This window comes from Theropithecus gelada, chromosome 7b (assembly GCF_003255815.1).
Source record: "Theropithecus gelada isolate Dixy chromosome 7b, Tgel_1.0, whole genome shotgun sequence".
Lineage (NCBI taxonomy): Eukaryota > Metazoa > Chordata > Mammalia > Primates > Cercopithecidae > Theropithecus > Theropithecus gelada.
In genome coordinates this window covers 92,054,000-92,071,998 of record NC_037675.1, presented here as the reverse complement: position 1 = coordinate 92,071,998, position 17,999 = coordinate 92,054,000, and the positions used below count along the sequence as shown (strand labels likewise).

Below are 17,999 nucleotides of genomic sequence, written 5' to 3'. Positions count from 1 at the left end.
CAAGCAGTAGGTCACATTGGGCCCTCAGGCCATAGCTCAGTGACCCTGCTTCAGTCCTTTCTGCTGTGTCATCGTCTCCAGTCTTGGTAATTCCAGTACTCCTCCCTGCCTCCATGTTTGCTGCGGCCCTCCTTAAAGGACCTCCAAAAAAATGGATCCCAATTCTCTGTCCAGCCTTCATCCGAGCATTTACTGTGCTGCTATTTTGTACATGGTGTGTCCCAGGCTGCCACACTTTCAACTCCTTACTTCCTCCCTTAGTCCTGGCATGGGCTAAGCGGCAGCCATGGTTGAAGGGTTAAAACCTGGTGCCCCAAGCCAGGGAAGAGAGACTGAAAAGACCAAAGGTGAGAGGCAATTGAGGAGACAGGAGGAATGGAATGCCCATTTTGTGAATTCAGTACATTTTGCAAGGAACAGCTACACTGGCAAAGCAGCGGATGGAGTAGGGTTTGAGCAGGACCGTGGAGACCCCTTACTCAATGTGCAAGCTTGGTCCACTTGATTTGTCGAGTTGAGAGGAGAGCATGCCAGAAAACTGCGTCCAGCATTCAAATTCTATAATAAAGTCTGTGACCTTTGAAAACAACCCACTCTACTCCTCTCACCGTGGCCAGAGGCAATGATATCCTTTAAGTGTTTGCCAAAGCAATAAAACTCTGAGACTTCCGTGCTTGGAGCAGTATTGCTGTTTTAAAGCAAAAAGAGAAATGGGAAGGGGTGGGGCATGGATGCATTTGCTTTATTTCCAATATAAGGAGAGAAAACTTGAGCAAGTTTTGATGTCTGTTTTCTCCAAACTTGGGGCGAGGAGGGGGACTTTCATTTGTAGCTGAGAGTCCCATAAGTATGCCTTTGAGAAGCTTTTCCTGGACCCAGGCTCCTGTAGATAGACCTCTCAAACTCCATTTTAATTTGTACTTTCATTTTTAGTTAGTTTAGGAGTGCCGGCGCGGTGGCTCACACCTGTAATCCGAGCACTTTGGGAGGCCAAGGCAGGCATATCACCTGAGGTCAGGAGGTTGAGACCAGCCCAGTCAACATAGTGAAACCATGTCTCTACTAAAAATGCAAAATTAGCCAGGTATGGTGGTGCACGCCTGCAATCCCAGCTACCTGGGAGGCTGAGGCAGGAGAATCACTTGAACCCAGAAAGTAGAGGTTGCAGTGAGCCGAGATCACGCCATTGCACTCTAGCCTAGGTAACAAGAGCAAAACTCTGTCTAACAACAATAAAAAGTTTAGGAGTCGAGGATCATGAGACCTTGGCTCTTACTCTAGGTGTGCCACTGAGTGCAGCCCTGGGGACGTCCTGTCTCCTCTCTGGGTCTCAGTTTCCATATCCATAAAGTAAGAATGGGATCAGATAATCTCAAAGGCCTCAAATTGCTCTGTGACTCTGTCAGTCTGTGGATCTAAGACGATGGCCCAAAATGTTTGAATAGCTTGCAGAGTTTTTTATTGCTAAAAGTTAAGGAAGTGAAATATTTTGTATATATCATGTTTAAAAACAATCAGTTGCACAACTGCAAGGAATTTGATTAACTGACTCATGAAGTATACACAATGTGGAAGAGAAAATCTCCCTGATGAACTGAAGGATCTATGTCATAAGAACTTTTAGGATATGGCTGACCTGTCTATGAGGTAAATAATGATGGCAGTTCACTCTGCTATTTGTTGTCTTTTAATAGTGATGAATTTTGGACGTACACTTCAGGCTAAATTTGAGGGGTATCTGATTATTTTATTTCTGCCCACTCCCCAATGGGATTTGGATGCAGAATCTTACCCTTGAATTCCAAAAATAGACTTTGGCTTTGCTGCGCTTGTGGTACTGTACAGCTGTCGCTGCCGCACACCCTGTTTGTGTAATTGGGCTTTATGTACTAGGGAGGTAATTGCTAAATCCCTTTCTGATGCCAGAAAAGCTTCTCATTCCTGGAGCCCCTCAAAGATGGCTGATTTATGAAAAGCCAGAAAAAGGGACTGGAAAGGCATAAGCTCTTGTTACCAAAAGGAACCATTTTTGCAAGTGACATTTTGACTCGCACTTAAATGATTAGGATGCCATTTAGAGTCTAATTATTGTTTTACCAAATATTTGTGGTATTAAATGAATGTTATCTGGGATTAGAGAGGTGGCAGTCATGTGATTACAGCGAATGGGTCTATCTTTCCTGGTAGAAATAATACCACTGCCAAATCCATCTTCTTTTCTTGTGAGGGAGGTGATTTGGAGATGTCACCTGCTGTTTTGCATGGGTGACTCAGGGATCTGCAGCTCTGGACCGGCCCCACTTCCCTTCCTAGGCCCACCCTGCCATCCCTCCACTGGACTCCAGAAGTGGAAAAGGGGCCAGAATCTAGCTCGCGCCACTCAAAGACTCCTGTTCACACTGCCTTTGCTGTCCACTGGTGTGCCCACCCTCATTCCCAGGGGTTCTCATTATCCCCTTCATCCGCCCTTCAGAACCCTGAAGATCTGCTCTTGCTTTGTTTCATAAAAGCCAGCCCATCGATAGCCTTCAATGCGGGCCAGACACTCTTTTGAGCATTTCACATGTATTTCTGCATTTAACCCCTATTACAACCCCATGGCTGGGAGGGAGGAGCATGAATTGAGATAGGCAACCTGGCCCCAGAGCCAGTGCCTTCACCATGTGACTGCTCTTTTTGTCCTCACGCCCTGTGTGCTGGGCTTGGGTGATTAAAGCACTCTTTTATATGTCCCCCATGCACAGAACACCTGCCATCTTCTGAAAAGTCCATTTTCATCAATGCATCTTTTTCACTGGAACCATCATTAAAATGTGAATGCAGCTGGGTATGGTGGCTCAAGCCTGTAATCCCAGCACTTTGGGAGGCTGAGGGAGGCAGATCACCTGAGGTCAGGAGTTCAAGACCAGGCTGGCCAACATGGTGAAACCCCGTCTCTACTAAAAATACAAAAAATTAGCCAGGCGTGGTGGCAGGCACTTGTAATCTCAGCTACTCGGGAGGCTGAGGCAGGAGAATCGCTTGAACCCAGGAGGCAGAGGTTGCACTGAGCTGAGATTGTGCCACTACACTCCAGTCTGGGTGACAGAGCAAGACCCTGTCTCAAAATAAATAAATAAGCAAATAAATAAATATTTTAAAAATAAAAAATGTGAATGCTTTTATTTTATGTTCTCCATCTCCCCACAACATTAAAACTGCAATTTTTTACTCTGTCACATACACATATGATAGGGTTCTTAAAAAGGGATAGGCAAACAGAACTGGGATGAGCAAACAGCCTAAGGGGCAAGGGTTGTGGATAGCATATGCTCCCAGTGACAACCCACATTCCTTTTTACCATGGGTGTATTTTTTTGGCAGGGAGTCTCCTTTTGTAGTTGAGGTATGGTTGACCTGAACTGCTTAGGGGTTTATGTAATCTTCATGTTTACAGAAACATAGGGGAGGACATGTTATATATCCAGGCAGCATGCTTGGCATCAGCATTTCAGGAGCATCTGAAGCTGTCTGGGCAGTTTTCCAAAGCTGGCGTGCCGTCACTGTATCTCATAAGATGCCAAGAGCACACTGGCAGGCAGCAGCATCGGCTGTGATGCCAGAGCTCACACCCTTCTGAATTGGGGTGGAGGGCTAATTTGTAATTGACCCAGATTTCCTAACTCTCTTTAGGACACCCTCTTGGCTTGTTATGGGAGATGGGTTGTTATCATTATGAGAAAGAGGTCCAAACGAGGAGGGAACTGAGAGAGGTGCTACCTGTAGAGGAAACACAGGACTCGTGTAATCTTTGTTAGTTGAGAACTTTGCGATGGGCTGGAGATGTGGCACCACTGGCTGTCGTGGTGCTGGTGGATATCGTGGGATCAATAAAGTTGATTGACACTTCTACTAGCTGGAAAGGTCTCCGTCCTTAGTAGCCTCAAGCAAGGGTCCCCATTAGCAGCAAAAAAAAAAAAAACTATTGCTGAGTCTCTGAAATAGTTCAAGAAGTATGTGGCCTTTTTAGGGGCCTTTTATTTAGCTGTCCTTTGCTTTCTGCAGCATGAGTGGGCCTGATACGTGAAGTGTGAGTGGCACGATGTAATTAAAGTTTCAGAGGCAGTAGTGTTGTGGTGAAGAGCTCAGTCTCTGGAACCAGACCACTTCACTCCCATCTGGCTCCACCACCGACTCAGAGGCCCGTGTACTCCCTTAACACCTCTGCACCTCAGTTTCTTCACCTGCAAATGGATGATGATAAAGAGACCTGCCTTGTACTTTGCAGGGTCCTTAGGATCACCCAATGAGGCAATGCTTGTAAAGTAATTAAAATAGTGCCTGGCTACAGGGTGTTACCACACTTGTTAAAGAAATGAAGAATTAGCACACATTCTGGTCCAGTTCTCTAAAGTTGTGCCCTATTCTCCAGGGTCTCAGATTGAATCCTTTTCTAAAATGAGGAAACATTTCGTAAAGTTTTGTAAACATTTTGTAAAGATATTTATTTCTGATGTAATGCATTGTAAATCTGAGTTTTCGTACATTGAATCTGGATAAAGTGATAGGTATGATACAATTTGTTGTATTTCCATTCCTAATATAAGAATGTTAAAATTTTTAAAAAGGAATAATAGCTAACCTTTGTTTAGCACTCGCTAGCCTGTTTGTGAGGTGCTATTTCCTGTGGCGTTGTATGTAGTAACTAAGTCTTAGTAACTTTCTACATTAATCACTGTCATATTTCCCATTTTACAGGGAGGAATCTAGGCACACAGTGGTTAATTGCTTGCCCGAATTCACACACCCAATCTGTTGTCCGCACCTTGATTCTATATTCCTAGCTGCCATTCAGGTTGTGTACTCCCTATTCTGAAGGGTTCTCAGGCAGCTGTACAACTTGTTGGGGGCTGGAAGGTAGGGATTGTTACAGGAGGAGCCTGAAGCGTTTGATTGGGCGTACTGTCAGGGCCTTGGCTGTAGGTGACGGAACCAGACTTGTTGAGCAGAAAAGGAACTTATCCATCTGCACTGCTAAGCTCACCAGTTCCACCAGAGGCTGAAGAGGAGACTGGAACAGATTCAGGGAGACAAAAGCCCTGCCCCAATTTGGGAGGCCCCAGCTCACTCAGGGCGCTTAGAACACTTGGAACGCTTGGAACGAGTTCCAGAGGGCCCTTCCCTGCCTCCCTACCTGCAGATTCAGAGGCTGGCAGGAGCATGTGATTGGCTGTCTGCATGCCATGCGTGCCACATTTCTATCACTTGTCTTTTTGGGAGTGCCTGCTCTTGCCCGCCGCCAAAATCAGAAGAGATTTGAAGTAACAGGCAGCCAGAATGACAAGTGCCCTCTCCTTTGGGGGCTTCAACTAGATGCTCCCCACGTGATCTGCCAGCCACAGGATTCCGTGATTCTACTTCTGATGAGGACTGGGGCCGTTTTTCTTTCCTGTAGCACCTGGAACGCAACTCTGTACCAATTAGACCTCCGGTGAATGTGCTTCACAGAGTTTAATGAGACTGTCAGCCTTTGGCATGCAAGAAGAGAAGGGTACACACTTATTTATAGCATCTAGCTTTTTGATTCAGAACAGACTGTTTCAGCTGCCGAGCTCCTTTTGTTGATCAGGAGAACAGTTGATATTTATCATTCCTCTTAGCAAAAGGAGGACAAAAAACCATTTAAACATTTAAATGTTTAAGTAGTTAGTGTTTAAGTACTTACTAAGTTTATTTAAGTACTTAGTGGTGATATTGCAACTTATTGGTTGAGTAGGGCTGTTAGAACGATCCTCATTTTTTATTATCTACCATCTCTCCACATACCGGCTCCCGGTGCCTCATTTCAGCCACTGTGATCATTCTCATCTCCTCCTCCTCCATCCCTCATTCCCATCCCCAAGTCAGTTTCTAGGCACTGCTGGCTTTTCACTGCTTAGCATCCTCCATCACACTTGCCCTCCCCCACTTAGTCCCAGCCCATTCCTCCTAGACCTGGGTTAGATCTCTCCCGCCACCCTGTCTTGCCTACTTGATCTCAGCATGCTGCTTTCATTTCTGCCTTCCCGCTGTGTGCCTTAAAGGCACAGTGACACCTTCCTCAGTACAGCAAAGCAGCTAAGAGGGCCCTGGGTTCAGGTTCAGATTCCAGGTCTGCCGCTTGGTGTCCGCACTAGTGAGGAGTGTATTCAGATGTCATTAACAAAACCAGCATGCAGTGGCTTAGCCAAAGTGGAGTTTATTTGGTTCAGCCTACAAGAAGCCTGTGAGAGGCTGGTGCAGTAGCTGCAGCACCTCATGGCATCAGGGCCACACACTTACTTTCTGCTCAGTGTTCCTGGCCACCCTACTTCCGGCTTTGAAGGGGCAGGGCTGAGGGCAAAGTGGGTGCTGGCAGAGAATGCCCTGCTTTTAAAGGACTCTCCTGGAGGCCTCACCCAGCCCCTCCTGCCAATGTCACATGGCGTAGGATGAGGCCCGCAGCCAGCCCTGAGCTGAACACATTGCCCATGTTCACCTTGCTGAAGGTCTTCGGATGCCCACCTTGTGCCATCGCCAAGCACTAGGTGCTTATTAATGCTTAGTACTTTACTTTTAAATAGAATATGTTTTTGTCAGAACAGCTTTTCATAGTAAACCAACTAGCATATTTACTGTGTGACCTCTGTATATGCCATTTAAAATTCTAGAATTCTTTTCTCTCCTCTCCCACCACCTCACTTTACCTTTACCCATTTATCACCTTCACTGCAGCTCCTTGTCTCCAGGTCCCCAGCTCCCTGCCCTCCCTCCTTGACTGTCCATGAATCCTGAGCATCCCATCATTTTCCTCTGCTCCTGCACTGGCCACCTAGCAGCACGAAAGAAGGTGGCAACACAGTGGTGCATGCTCCACTGAGTGCTCGCACCAGTCTCTGAGCTGACCCTGCTGTGAGCCTTCTGTCCCCTTTGGTGGAAGGGGCTTTTGTTGTTGTTTAAACCTTTTTCTATTTTTTGCGTTGTTTTTCTTTTTCTGCCTTTCTTTTCTTTTGTTTTCTTTTCTTCTTTTTGACAGGGTCGTCTTGCTCTGTTGCCCAGGCTGCAGTGCAGTGGTGCGATCACAGCTTGCTGCAGCCTCGGCCTCCTGGGCTCAAGCTATTCTGCCTCCTCAGCCTCTTGAGTAACTGGGACTACAGGTGTGCACTACCACACCCAGCTAATTTTTTTTACCTTTTTTGTGGAGACGGGGTCTCGCTATGTTGCCTCAGCTGGTCTCGAACTCCTGGCCTCTAGTGATCCTCTTGCCTCAGCCTCCCTAAGTGCTGGGATTACAGGTGTGAGCCCCTGCGCCCAGCCACCTCTGTTCTTTTTAAAACCTCCTGCCACTATTCTTTTCTTTTCCTCCTAGCACCCACCTCATTCCATCTTTACAGAGAAAACTGGCTGGGCCCGACAGGGCCTGCCATTCTCTCCTCCTTGTCTGGAGGACCTTGCCTCCCTAAGAGAAGACCTCTCAGCAGGAATACATTTGTTCCAGGGACCTGGCTCCCTCTAGTCTTCTGGGACCTAATTTATCTCCCCAGGGTCTTCACTCTGCATGCTCGTTCTGCTCATGGTAGCGAGAGGCTTGAGTTGCCTCTATGAAAAATTAAGCACATAGATGAAGAGCCCTTCTTCACCCCACACATCCCTCCTTCATGCCTCATCTCCATCTTTTCTTTGCTTATTGGTCCCCATGGCCTATGTTCTCCTCCCATGTCCCCCAAAGCCACATTGCAGAGCTTGTCACCCAGTCGATTCGGGTGGTTTCTTGGCCTCTGTTGCCGCTGGCCCCATTGGCCCCTTCCCGGGGCCTTCTCTGTGTCGTGACACTGCTGTCCCAGCTCCCTTCTTTGCCCTCCTTTCCAGATCCTTTTGCTCGCCCTTTCCGCAGTCTGGATCCTACTGCCTTCTCTCTGAATACTCTTCTGGACTGATCTGATCTCTTCCAGTAACTTCAGCTCTTTTCTCAAATGTTTGTCTTCTGTTAGATCTTTCTCTTGAGGTCCCAGAATGTCTCTGGTAAATTACCTCATGATGCCTCGAACTCAGCATTTCACATGCCAAACTCGTTCATGACAACTTCCTTCCCCATTCTCCCTTTCTCCTAAAACAAAACAAACCACAAAAACCTCCCCTTCTCTCCCCCTCTCTCAAACACACACACTCACTCACTCACTCACACTCGTGCATACACAAGGGCCTTCTGTGGCATGGATTTTCCCCCAGGTATGCAGGCCAGAAACTTTGGGCACCTCCTATGCCTCCCCAGTCCCCACATGCTTCCATGGGTGACCCGTCCTTGCTGATCTGACCTTGGACACATTTCTTGATTCTGAAGCCCCCGGACCATTCTGTCCACTTTGTTCCTGGCCTGCCTCCATCAAGGTCTTCCTCCTCACCCCACTCACCCCAGTCCCCCACGATCTTCCTAAAGCTCTAATGTCATCATGTCACCCTGTGCAGGGACCAGAGGCTCCTCGCTGACCGAGAGGGAAGTCCATTTGTAGATTACTCACCACGGCAGGCAATGCACCAGTACTGAGAAGATAAAGAAGTTGTGGTTTCTGTCTTTGATGGTTTCTCACAGTGGGGCTGGGCTGGGGAAGGCCCAGCTCAGTTTCCGTTCTCCCTGATGCCATTCCTGATTCCTGGGATCACTTCACCACAGTCCTGTTTCTCGCCCTTGGGGCACTCCTGAGTTTGGCTTTGTATTTGTGTTGTTGATGTATGCTGCCTCTTTTCCTGTGCCAGATACAAAGCTACTCAAGGGCAGGGATTGTCACAACTTTGGTCAATTGTGGGTTGTCCTGCCCACCGGCATGGTGCATTATCCTGTGTGGGGACTCCGTAGGAGCCCTTTGGTGGAGGATTATGTTTTAAGCTTTCCAGGGAAGCAGATTTGATGGGACTTACCTTAGCGTGCATGGACACCAACTCACGCTTGTGCAGTTGCGGTGCCAGCGATTCTCAGATGTCTGCTTTGTTTTTCTCTCCCACCCAGTGCCTAGAGAGAGCCATGAAGTTTGCCTTTGAGGAGTTCCACCTGTGGTACCAGTTTGCTCTGTCCCTGATGGCTGCTGGAAAAGTGAGTCCCCTTTGTGATGGGCAGTTTTTTATGCCTATCCTATTAAGGCCAAAGAGGTTAATGTCAATGAAGTGCACGGAATGATAGACTTTATGGAAGTCTTTCGAGCCGCTCTGGGAAACTATGCTGGTCCATTCTCAGTGAACAATCAGATTTAATCGTCTGGGAAGCCAAGATGGACTTATCACTGAGAAGAAAAATTCTGAAATATTTGTCTCTTTCTAGTCATTGTGACTTCATCAGGTGTCATGGGCATGGCTTAAACTAGAGCTAATGTTTTACACTCAACTGAGAGTTAAGCTATTTCCTGGAGGGGAAACCTGTTGGTTATCTTGAGCAATGTGTTATATTAGTCAGTGCATGATACTGAATGAAAATGTGGGCTGAGGGAGTCCAACGGCAGGATGGAAGGTTGGTGCTGCTCCCCCAGCTGAGTGACCCAGGCAAGTTACTGAGTAGCTCAGTTTCCTCGGTCGAATGGAGTAAGAACAGCACCCACTCCGTAGGTGTGTTATCAGGGGAATGAGATGCTACGCCGTAGGTGTTTAGAGGTGCGTTCCTTGCTGTGTATACACTCAACAGAGGTGGTAGCTATTGTTTTTCTTGTTAATTTGGGCCATTTAGCGAATGAAGCCTGAGATAGAAGATTATTTGAGCTAAGTGAATTCAGAAATTTAGTATTCTGTGCCTTCAACTGGATATTTATCTTTTATAGGAACAAACTTCCACCATCTTTACATTTTTCTTAATTTTCCAATAGCTATACAAGTATGGGATGAAATTCAGGTGGCACCACGGAAGCATTCCTGCTGGCTCTTAACCCAGCATACTCCCCAGTCCCTCAGAAGCCACAGGCTCTGGTTTTCACATGCCCCAGGCCCCCGCTTGCTTGGGTTTAAGGTTGGAAAAGCCCACGAGGAGGCCACCCTGACCAAAACCCCCTCTGAGAAGGCTGTCATATTCGGTTCTGTCAAACGCTTTGAGTTTCACAGAAATAATCTTCTCTTGCCAAGTCTGCCCGTGCCGTGAAGGTGCTGAAAGAGTGTATCCGCCTGAAGCCGGACGACGCCACCATCCCTCTCCTCGCTGCCAAGCTCTGCATGGGCTCCCTGCACTGGGTGAGTAGGGGCGCTCCCCTCCCCGCTCCTGCAGAGGACTCCAGGCCAGTCCTGCCCATTTTTTTCATGTTGAGGCACAGAGAGAAAGCGAGGGTGATTCATCAGCTACGCAAGGACAAGATACAAGACCGTGTAGAGCCACGGAGCCTGGGCCTGGGCCCCTGGCCTCCTCAGGCCTCATCTACCCCACCCAAGGACTGAGGAGTACTCTGGGGTACTCCAGGGGTTTTTTCTATGGGATTGTGCTCCAGGAATAATGATAATAAGATAGAACCATAATTCATACTCCCATACATCTTGCTTTATTCAAGCAATGTGGGACTGAGAAGAGACACATGACTGAATTAGCATCCCTGGCTGAGCCTGGTTTGTTTTTGCTTTCGTTTTTGCTTTTGAGACAGGGTCTTGCTCTGTCACCCAGGCTGGAGTACATGATGGCTCACTGCAGCCTCAACCTTTTGGGCTCGAGTCATCCTTTCACTTCAGCCTTCTGAGTAGCTGGGACTACAGGTGTGCTCCACTGCACCCAGCTAATTTTTGTATTTTTTGTGGAGACAGGGTCTCACTTTGTTGCCTAGGCTGGGAGCCTGGGAGTTTCTAAAGAGCAAGGAGTCACCCTACATTTCAGCTCATATGTTAAATTCAACTGTCTTCATTTCCCTTCCTTCACATACACATTTTTCTTCAAATATTCTTGTTCAAATTTGAATTTGGCAATAGCCTGATTTGTAACAATTCTAGTACCTCAAAAAATACATCATTCGAGTAGAAAATAGAAAACTCAGTCTAATTGCCGAGATGGTGGTATAGATAATTGCCACATACGATAGAGTTCTAATTTCTTTTCTTTAACTTCATGTCAACATTAGCAATAAAAACGATTTGCTCAAAAAAGACCAAAGCGTCTTACAAGCTCAGGTTTTTCACCCTTACGTCCTTGCTCTTTGTTTTTTTCCACATATTCTCACCCAGTAGGAGAAAAGTAAGCCTAGCGAAGAGTGTTCCAGTTTAGTTCCATTTTGCTTGGGAAAATGTAGAAAAGATGTTTTGAAAGCACAGGCTCTCACCTGAAACGCACAGCTGTGAAGGCGTAGTGTGGTCATGTGGGTTTTGACAGTTTAGGGCTGTGAGCAGGCAAGGGGATGGCGCAGGCGCTCCAGGAGTGGGCAGGCGGAGGAGTGGACACAACTTTCGCATTTGGAACATGCCAGTTCCCAGCAATGACTACTGCCCTCCTCCCAGCTCTGGCTTTATTTATTACTGTAACATATACATCTTGAAATGCCTTAAGTAGACTTCTTTTTTTTTTTGAGACGGAGTCTCGCTCTGTTGGCTAGGCTGGAGTGCAGTGGCGCAATCTCGGCTCACTCCATTCTCCTGCCTCAGCCTCCCGTGTAGCTGGGACTACAGGCGCTTGCCACCACACCCGGCTAATTTTTTGTGTTTTTAGTAGAGACAGGGTTTCACCGTGTTAGCCAGGATGGTCTCGATTTCCCGACCTCGTGATCCGCCCGCCTCAGCCTCCCAAAGTGTTGGGATTCCAGGCGTGAGCCCCCGCGCCCGGCCAGACCTCTTTTTAAAAAAAAAAAAAAAAATATATATATATATATATATATATATATATGAGTAACAAATCTTTTCTGTATATTTTTTCTTGCATTTTTATTATTAAAATTTCTAAACACCACAAAACTCAAGAGTATATGAACTCCAGTGTCTTATCAGCCAACTCAATATCATCAACGTTTGCCATACTTTGAAGGAACAAATCTTACTATTTTTGCCTCTAATGAATTGTGCACCAGGTCTTCTTGTGGGTGTAGTTTACAGGTGCACATTTTCTCATTGGAATCTGCTGGCACAAGGTACATGTGTTGAGGTTTGTAAAATAAGTGGATGGAGTTTTGAAATTTATAACAGTTCATGGCAAAGAGAATCCAAGCCTAAATGGATTCTTTATATCCTGGGGGGAAAAAAGAAAGGCTCAAACATAAAACATTCCAAGAACTTTATTCTTTACAAATATATTCAGTTCAGCTTCTGAATACCTAGCACAACTTCATTATAGAACCAATCAGTAAAAAATAAAGATAAAAAAAGATAGACCCCCACCAAATATGAAAGCAACTTTGGAAAAGAAGGCAAAGAAGCAGTAAGGAAAACTTTAAAGAGAAAAAGCAAGATAGGAATCCTGCGAACTGTTAAGAGAGGCTCAAGAAAGAAAACAGAACCACCAGAGTGGGATTGGGAGATTTGGGAGTCATTTTCCAAGTGACTCATCAGAAATCCAATTTTGGCAGCAGATGCTTATGGGAACTCATGTTAGAAATTCTGCAGGTTGTTGTTGTTTTTAACTTGTCTTATTTTTCAGTTGGAAGAGGCTGAAAAGTTTGCCAAAACTGTCGTTGATGTGGGAGAGAAAACGTCAGAGTTCAAGGCCAAAGGCTACTTAGCTCTGGGGCTCACGTACAGTCTGCAGGCCACTGACGGTGAGAGACGTCCCACCCCCAGGGCTGCTGAGCTGCAGGGCTGGACTGCCTAAGTCTACACTGCAGGATTCCCACAGTCCCCTTCTGTCTCAGGAGGGTGCAGAAGCTGGGGCATTCTGCTGTGCTGTTCGGTGGGGCCCCTGGTGCTGCTGTCTTCTTTGCTTGGTCTCATGGGAGAATGGGAGGGCAGGGAGGAAGGCCCTGTGCCAGGGCTCCCAGGCCTCATATTCAGGTACATTATGCTGGTGGTGCACTGGGCACCTCGCTGGGCTTTGCAGGATGATTCCCCCACCCAGCCTTGCACCTGCCCCTGTCCTACCACTTGGTCTGGGCTGTCCTGTGTGAAGGGATGCTGGATCTTAGGTACAGGAATGTGGAAGAGTCGGCCAGACACTTCCAGGAAGCTTTCCTTCACTGGTCAGGAAATGCCCCTTCTCCATTTGCACATTTTAATTTGTAGATACGTACATGTGCAGTGCAGCAGCTCACAAGACCCCTAGGGGTCTTGGAAACAGTGATTTTGGATGTGCTTAGAGTTCTGATGGATGGGATTCTAGCTAAGAAAAAATCTTGTATACTTAAGTTTTCAGTGATATTTGCAGAAAGTTTAACAAACTTTTCCTGAACTATTACTGTTCTTTTATCATGTTGTTGTTAAATGTAACACAAATGCAAAACAAAAATCTCAGAAACAAATGGATAATTTAATGAATTTGAATTAGTATAAGGCAAAATATCTTGTAGCCGTTAGCCTGCTCAGAAGCTAGAACCTTGCCAGCCACCTGGGGAGCCCTCCATGTGCACCTCCCAATCACAAACCCCCTTCTCTCCCTTAAGAGGAAATACTATCCTGACTTTTATAATACTTCCTTTTTTTCTTTATGGTTTTGTTGTAATTTATTTTACAAAGTACTCCAAATTCTTTTCTCTGCCCTAAAATATCAAAGGTCCTGGGGAAGTTTTGCATATTAATTGCTTTTCAATATGGATTACTTGCTAATTTTCCATATACACATGATACATTGGCAATACCCAGCACATAGCTTTTGATATAGTAGACTTTGAGTGAAGGGCAAATTTAATGCCACATATTAACCTATGTAAATTCTTAGTTCAGACTCTACCCCTCATTACTCCTGCAACTTTGAGAGAGTTGCTTGACCCTGTGGGGCTTCCTCTTCCATTCATGGGTCAGTTGGGGCCTTTTGAGGTTCTCTCTAGCTGGGTCACTGCTGTTCTAAGTTACGTTAGCCATGGTCTCCAGCCACATTGACCCCCTGGCAGCCTTTCACTGCTCTCAGTCTCATGCCAGGCTGGGAGGTGCCATGTTGGAGGCTTTAGGTAATGGCCTCTTGCAGTTCCAACCATAAACAGTTTCCTCCAGGACTTTTTCTCTTGCTATAGTAAAAAGCACCTTTTTCATTCCTAGCCAGGCTTAAGGGGCCGTTTCTCACGTGCTCTGCACAGGAGAAGTGTTGACTCACAGCCAGGTGGCCTCACACTTTTGAGCTAATTTTCCATGATCAGTGTTGGGTTTGCCTACTTCATCCCTTGTGTTCACTTGAAGGTGTTAAAGTCCTGGCCATTGCCCAGTGTGAACCAAGCTGGCCTTTCAAGGCAGCAAGCTAGTGTCAGTGGCCCAGCACTGCAGCTTGTCAGTGGCAGAAGGGACTCTGAAGGCTGTCAAAATCAACACTGCTGGCGCTTGCGTCCCTCCCACCCCACCCTCATGGAGCTTGTCGTTCCCCTGAGTTACATGCCTGCACTTGAGAGGGCAGTCATGCTCCTTCTGGAGTTCCCAACTGGTCTTTTGCAGATGGCCCCCATGTGCCTGGGAGTACCAAGAGTGACCACCCAACTCACACTGCCCCCTTGGCATTGTTCCACAGTCACACCCAATGCGTGCAAGCACTCGGGGGTAGCTCTGTTTGCTATCTTCTCCAGGGCCTGGTGCAGGATTGGGCACATAGGCACTCAGACATTGTTGCTTTTCATCCAGTTGAATGCACAGGTTTTGTGATGGGTTTTGTATTTGTCAAAACTCCCTGATCTCCCATGCCACTGACTAACTGAACCCTTTTCTTAGCTTCTTTGCGAGGGTTGCAGGAGGTCCTACAGAGAAAGGCGCTTCTTGCATTTCAGAGGTGAGTGGGAGTTCATCTTTTCACTCGGCTGTACATAATGACACCAAAGTATGATGAGTATAAAAAGAAGAGATATTTATAAAGATTATGTAAACAGTGTTTTACCCCTGAGAGTCTTTCGTCCTGAGCACTGAACACACAGCGTGCAAACCCTGCTACGTCACTTGTTGCTGTATCAATCTGCACTCTTAATCTGTTTATCCATTTGGGCACATTTTATTCATTCCTAATGAAGTGACTTCAGCTCGAAAAAGACAGATACTTTGTATGCCGAGGGAGATGAGTCCTTTATTAAAGACATTTGTCATCATCTAGAGAAGAGATTATTCTTTTCTAGCTTTTTTTTTTTTTTTTTTTAACATGTCAAGCTGCAGGTTTTTGTATTAAGGAATGAGAAGGCCAATTTCAGGAAGTCTCTGAAATACTGCGTGAAGACAGTGAGCCCCAAACTCCCCGCCCCCACCTTGTTCCATAACACTTTGTGCTTCTCTCTGTCATTGTGCCTCTCAGGAAATTAGGAGAAGGCCTTGCAATTATAAAATGCTCGAGCGTCACAGTGTGCCTTCATATCCCTTATTTAATTTGTTGCTCACCACACACAAGTAAGAAAGACAGACAGGCAATATGTCCCTTGCAGGTCAGGGACTGAGGCACAGGAGTTACAGGAGCTGCCGGTCCCGCAGCTGTTGAAGTCAGTATGCGGTCAGGGTCTCCTGACTCTAACCCAGTTTCTCCTGCCCCACCATACTACATTGCCCTCATTTTATTCTCATTACAGGTATAATCACAAAAATGAAATTATCTGGAAGTATAGCCCTATGATGTGAAATCTAGAATTGGTATTGATGCTGTCACTTTAAATGTATCTGAGTTACACTGATTTCTTGGAATTGTATTGGAAACTTAGATACTTACATGGACATTTCATGAGGCCTTCCTAATACCTGACAAGCTTTGTTAGACTCTTTCCTTAGAACTGGGGCTGCCTACCAATTTATCATGGTGTCCATGTGCCTTTTTTCATGAAATCATGATCACTGGTTTCGGTGAGTCTGAAACTCTTCCGTCTCATTTCTGTTTCCTAGCAGCCTTGCCGGTAGCTACTTCAGGTTGCCAGCCCCAGTCTGGGTAATGATAAAAAGTACCAACTGACATCTGCAAGCAGATCTCCTGTCTCTGTGCTAAGCTTTTGTTGATGTTCTTCAGCACGGAGTGTGGAAAGCATTTCCATTTCAAATGATTTGGAGATTTAAATTCTCCAGTCCTAGTTTGTAGAACCCACACATGGATGCTTAAGAAAGTGGTCATTACATCTGTTTCACTTTTCTTAAATCAGCACATCTTACTGGCTCTCTAAAAACAGCCACAGTGGTGGTCTGCCTTGAGCTGCCAGTATAACTTCATGTTATGTAACAGCTGCTCCATTGGCCTGAATTCTTTTTTGTTCGTCTTTTGCTTAAGTTTAAATTCAAAGAGATTTTTAAAATATTAGTTCACATGGGAATAAAGAGTAATAAAATCCCACTAACCTAACTGATGATATTGCAGAAGGCTAACCTAAATTAGAAGTTGTGTGAAATATAGAATGTTTTTCAAAGGAATGTTTTTCATTTTGTTTCAAGTACACAGTAACTAGGACTATTCTAGTGAATTGCAATCCTAACCAACATCTTTAAGGGAAAGATTTTAAGTAAATAAAAATGATTTGTATTACTTCTTAAATGTAAATGGATAATTTAAAACTACTTTGATGAGAAGTACTTTCTCTACTATGTATTTTAAATATCCTCCCCACAATTCTGTTTATACTAATGTTTTGCATTTTTTGTTTAAAAAGAAAACACAATTCAAGAAGGGATGGGGTTGCAGATATAGCACAAGAAAGTTAACTCTTAATTATGACTGGAACCATAATTCAGAAATATTTGTTCTCTAGTGGATCCAAAGAGGTGATTTTTGAAGACATCCAGGTTGGGCGGCTGCATCTGAATGTGAGACCCTCAGCTGTTCCTACACTCATAAGCTCAACCCAAGCAGCTGAACCAATTCATTTGCCCTGTACAAAAGTATAGCGAAGAAGAACACAATATTGTTTGCAAAGCTTCTGAAGATGCTGAATTAATCTGAGTTGCTTCTTCTGCAGGCTCTCACATCCTACTGAGAAAAGCAATCCTGAAAACAGTTGAGAGCGCCTTTCATTGCATGGCCCACAGTATGCATAAAGCCTGGTGCTCCAGGAGGCAGGGGTGGCATGGTGGTGGTTGTGTTTATCACTCATTGTGGCATAGGGTACACAGTCTTGCTTTGTTTTCCCCTTTCTCTCCTAACTCGAGTTTAAGTGTGGTATGATTTGTGCATATAGGGTGATGAGCCATCCCAATCTCTTGAGGACTGAGTGGTTTCCCAGAACATGGGACTTTCAATCCTAAAATCAGGAACATCCTGGACAAACCAGGACAAGTTGGTCACCCTCTGTGTGTGTAGCTAACGAGAGATTCCTGAGCAACAGATTTAACCAGGGTTTGCACTTTTAAAAAAACTTAATGCACGAATCCAATGGGCCCTGTAATCAGGACTGAAGGGGAATTCAAGGAGAATTGGCTAAACAAGGCAGCAAGGTGACAGTGTACAAAGAACGGGCTTTGCAATCATGTGCTTTCCACTCCACTTCTGGCTTTCTCTCATTTACTGGCTGTTTTTGGACAAGAAGCTTAATAGTTGATAACTTCACAAACTGTAGTTATTATTGTTACAAGATATCTGCCTTATGGACTAGGGTCAACATTGATCAGCCTTCTCTGTATTCTTGGTTCAGCTCTAGAGAATGTTGGAAATGGAATCTAGGAGAGCCCTGGGGTAGATGCCACAACATCCTTGGGTTCTAGCCAGGTGATCTGGGAAGCCCATGCGACCATGTGATGCTTTCCAGTAGCAGCCCAGCATGCCTATCTCTGGGCACTGCTCCCACTGCACTGTCATGATGGTCATTTTGGGTCTCTCCCTCTGGAGTGGGGGTGGGAGCTCATCAAGGAAAGGCACTAACATGATTCATCTCCATGCTGCCCAGAAGTTAGCATAGGCCCTGGTGTCATATTAGAGATACTGCATAATGTGTATGCATGGATGGATGGATGGATGGATGGATGGATGGATGGATAGTTGG

At 45.7% G+C, this 17,999-nt stretch overlaps 1 protein-coding gene across 3 annotated transcripts in view; it reads left to right on the top strand.

The window, feature by feature from the left end:
• Positions 1–17,999, top strand: part of TTC7B (tetratricopeptide repeat domain 7B) — a 274,767-nt gene that overhangs the window by 145,353 nt on the left and 111,415 nt on the right. For all 3 annotated transcript variants that reach the window (XM_025392642.1, XM_025392641.1, XM_025392640.1), the window contains exons 10-13: positions 9,002–9,085; positions 10,099–10,203; positions 12,575–12,692; positions 14,779–14,836. In XM_025392642.1, the coding sequence (XP_025248427.1) occupies positions 9,002–9,085; positions 10,099–10,203; positions 12,575–12,692; positions 14,779–14,836 (365 nt within the window). The remainder of the gene's footprint in view (positions 1–9,001; positions 9,086–10,098; positions 10,204–12,574; positions 12,693–14,778; positions 14,837–17,999) is intronic.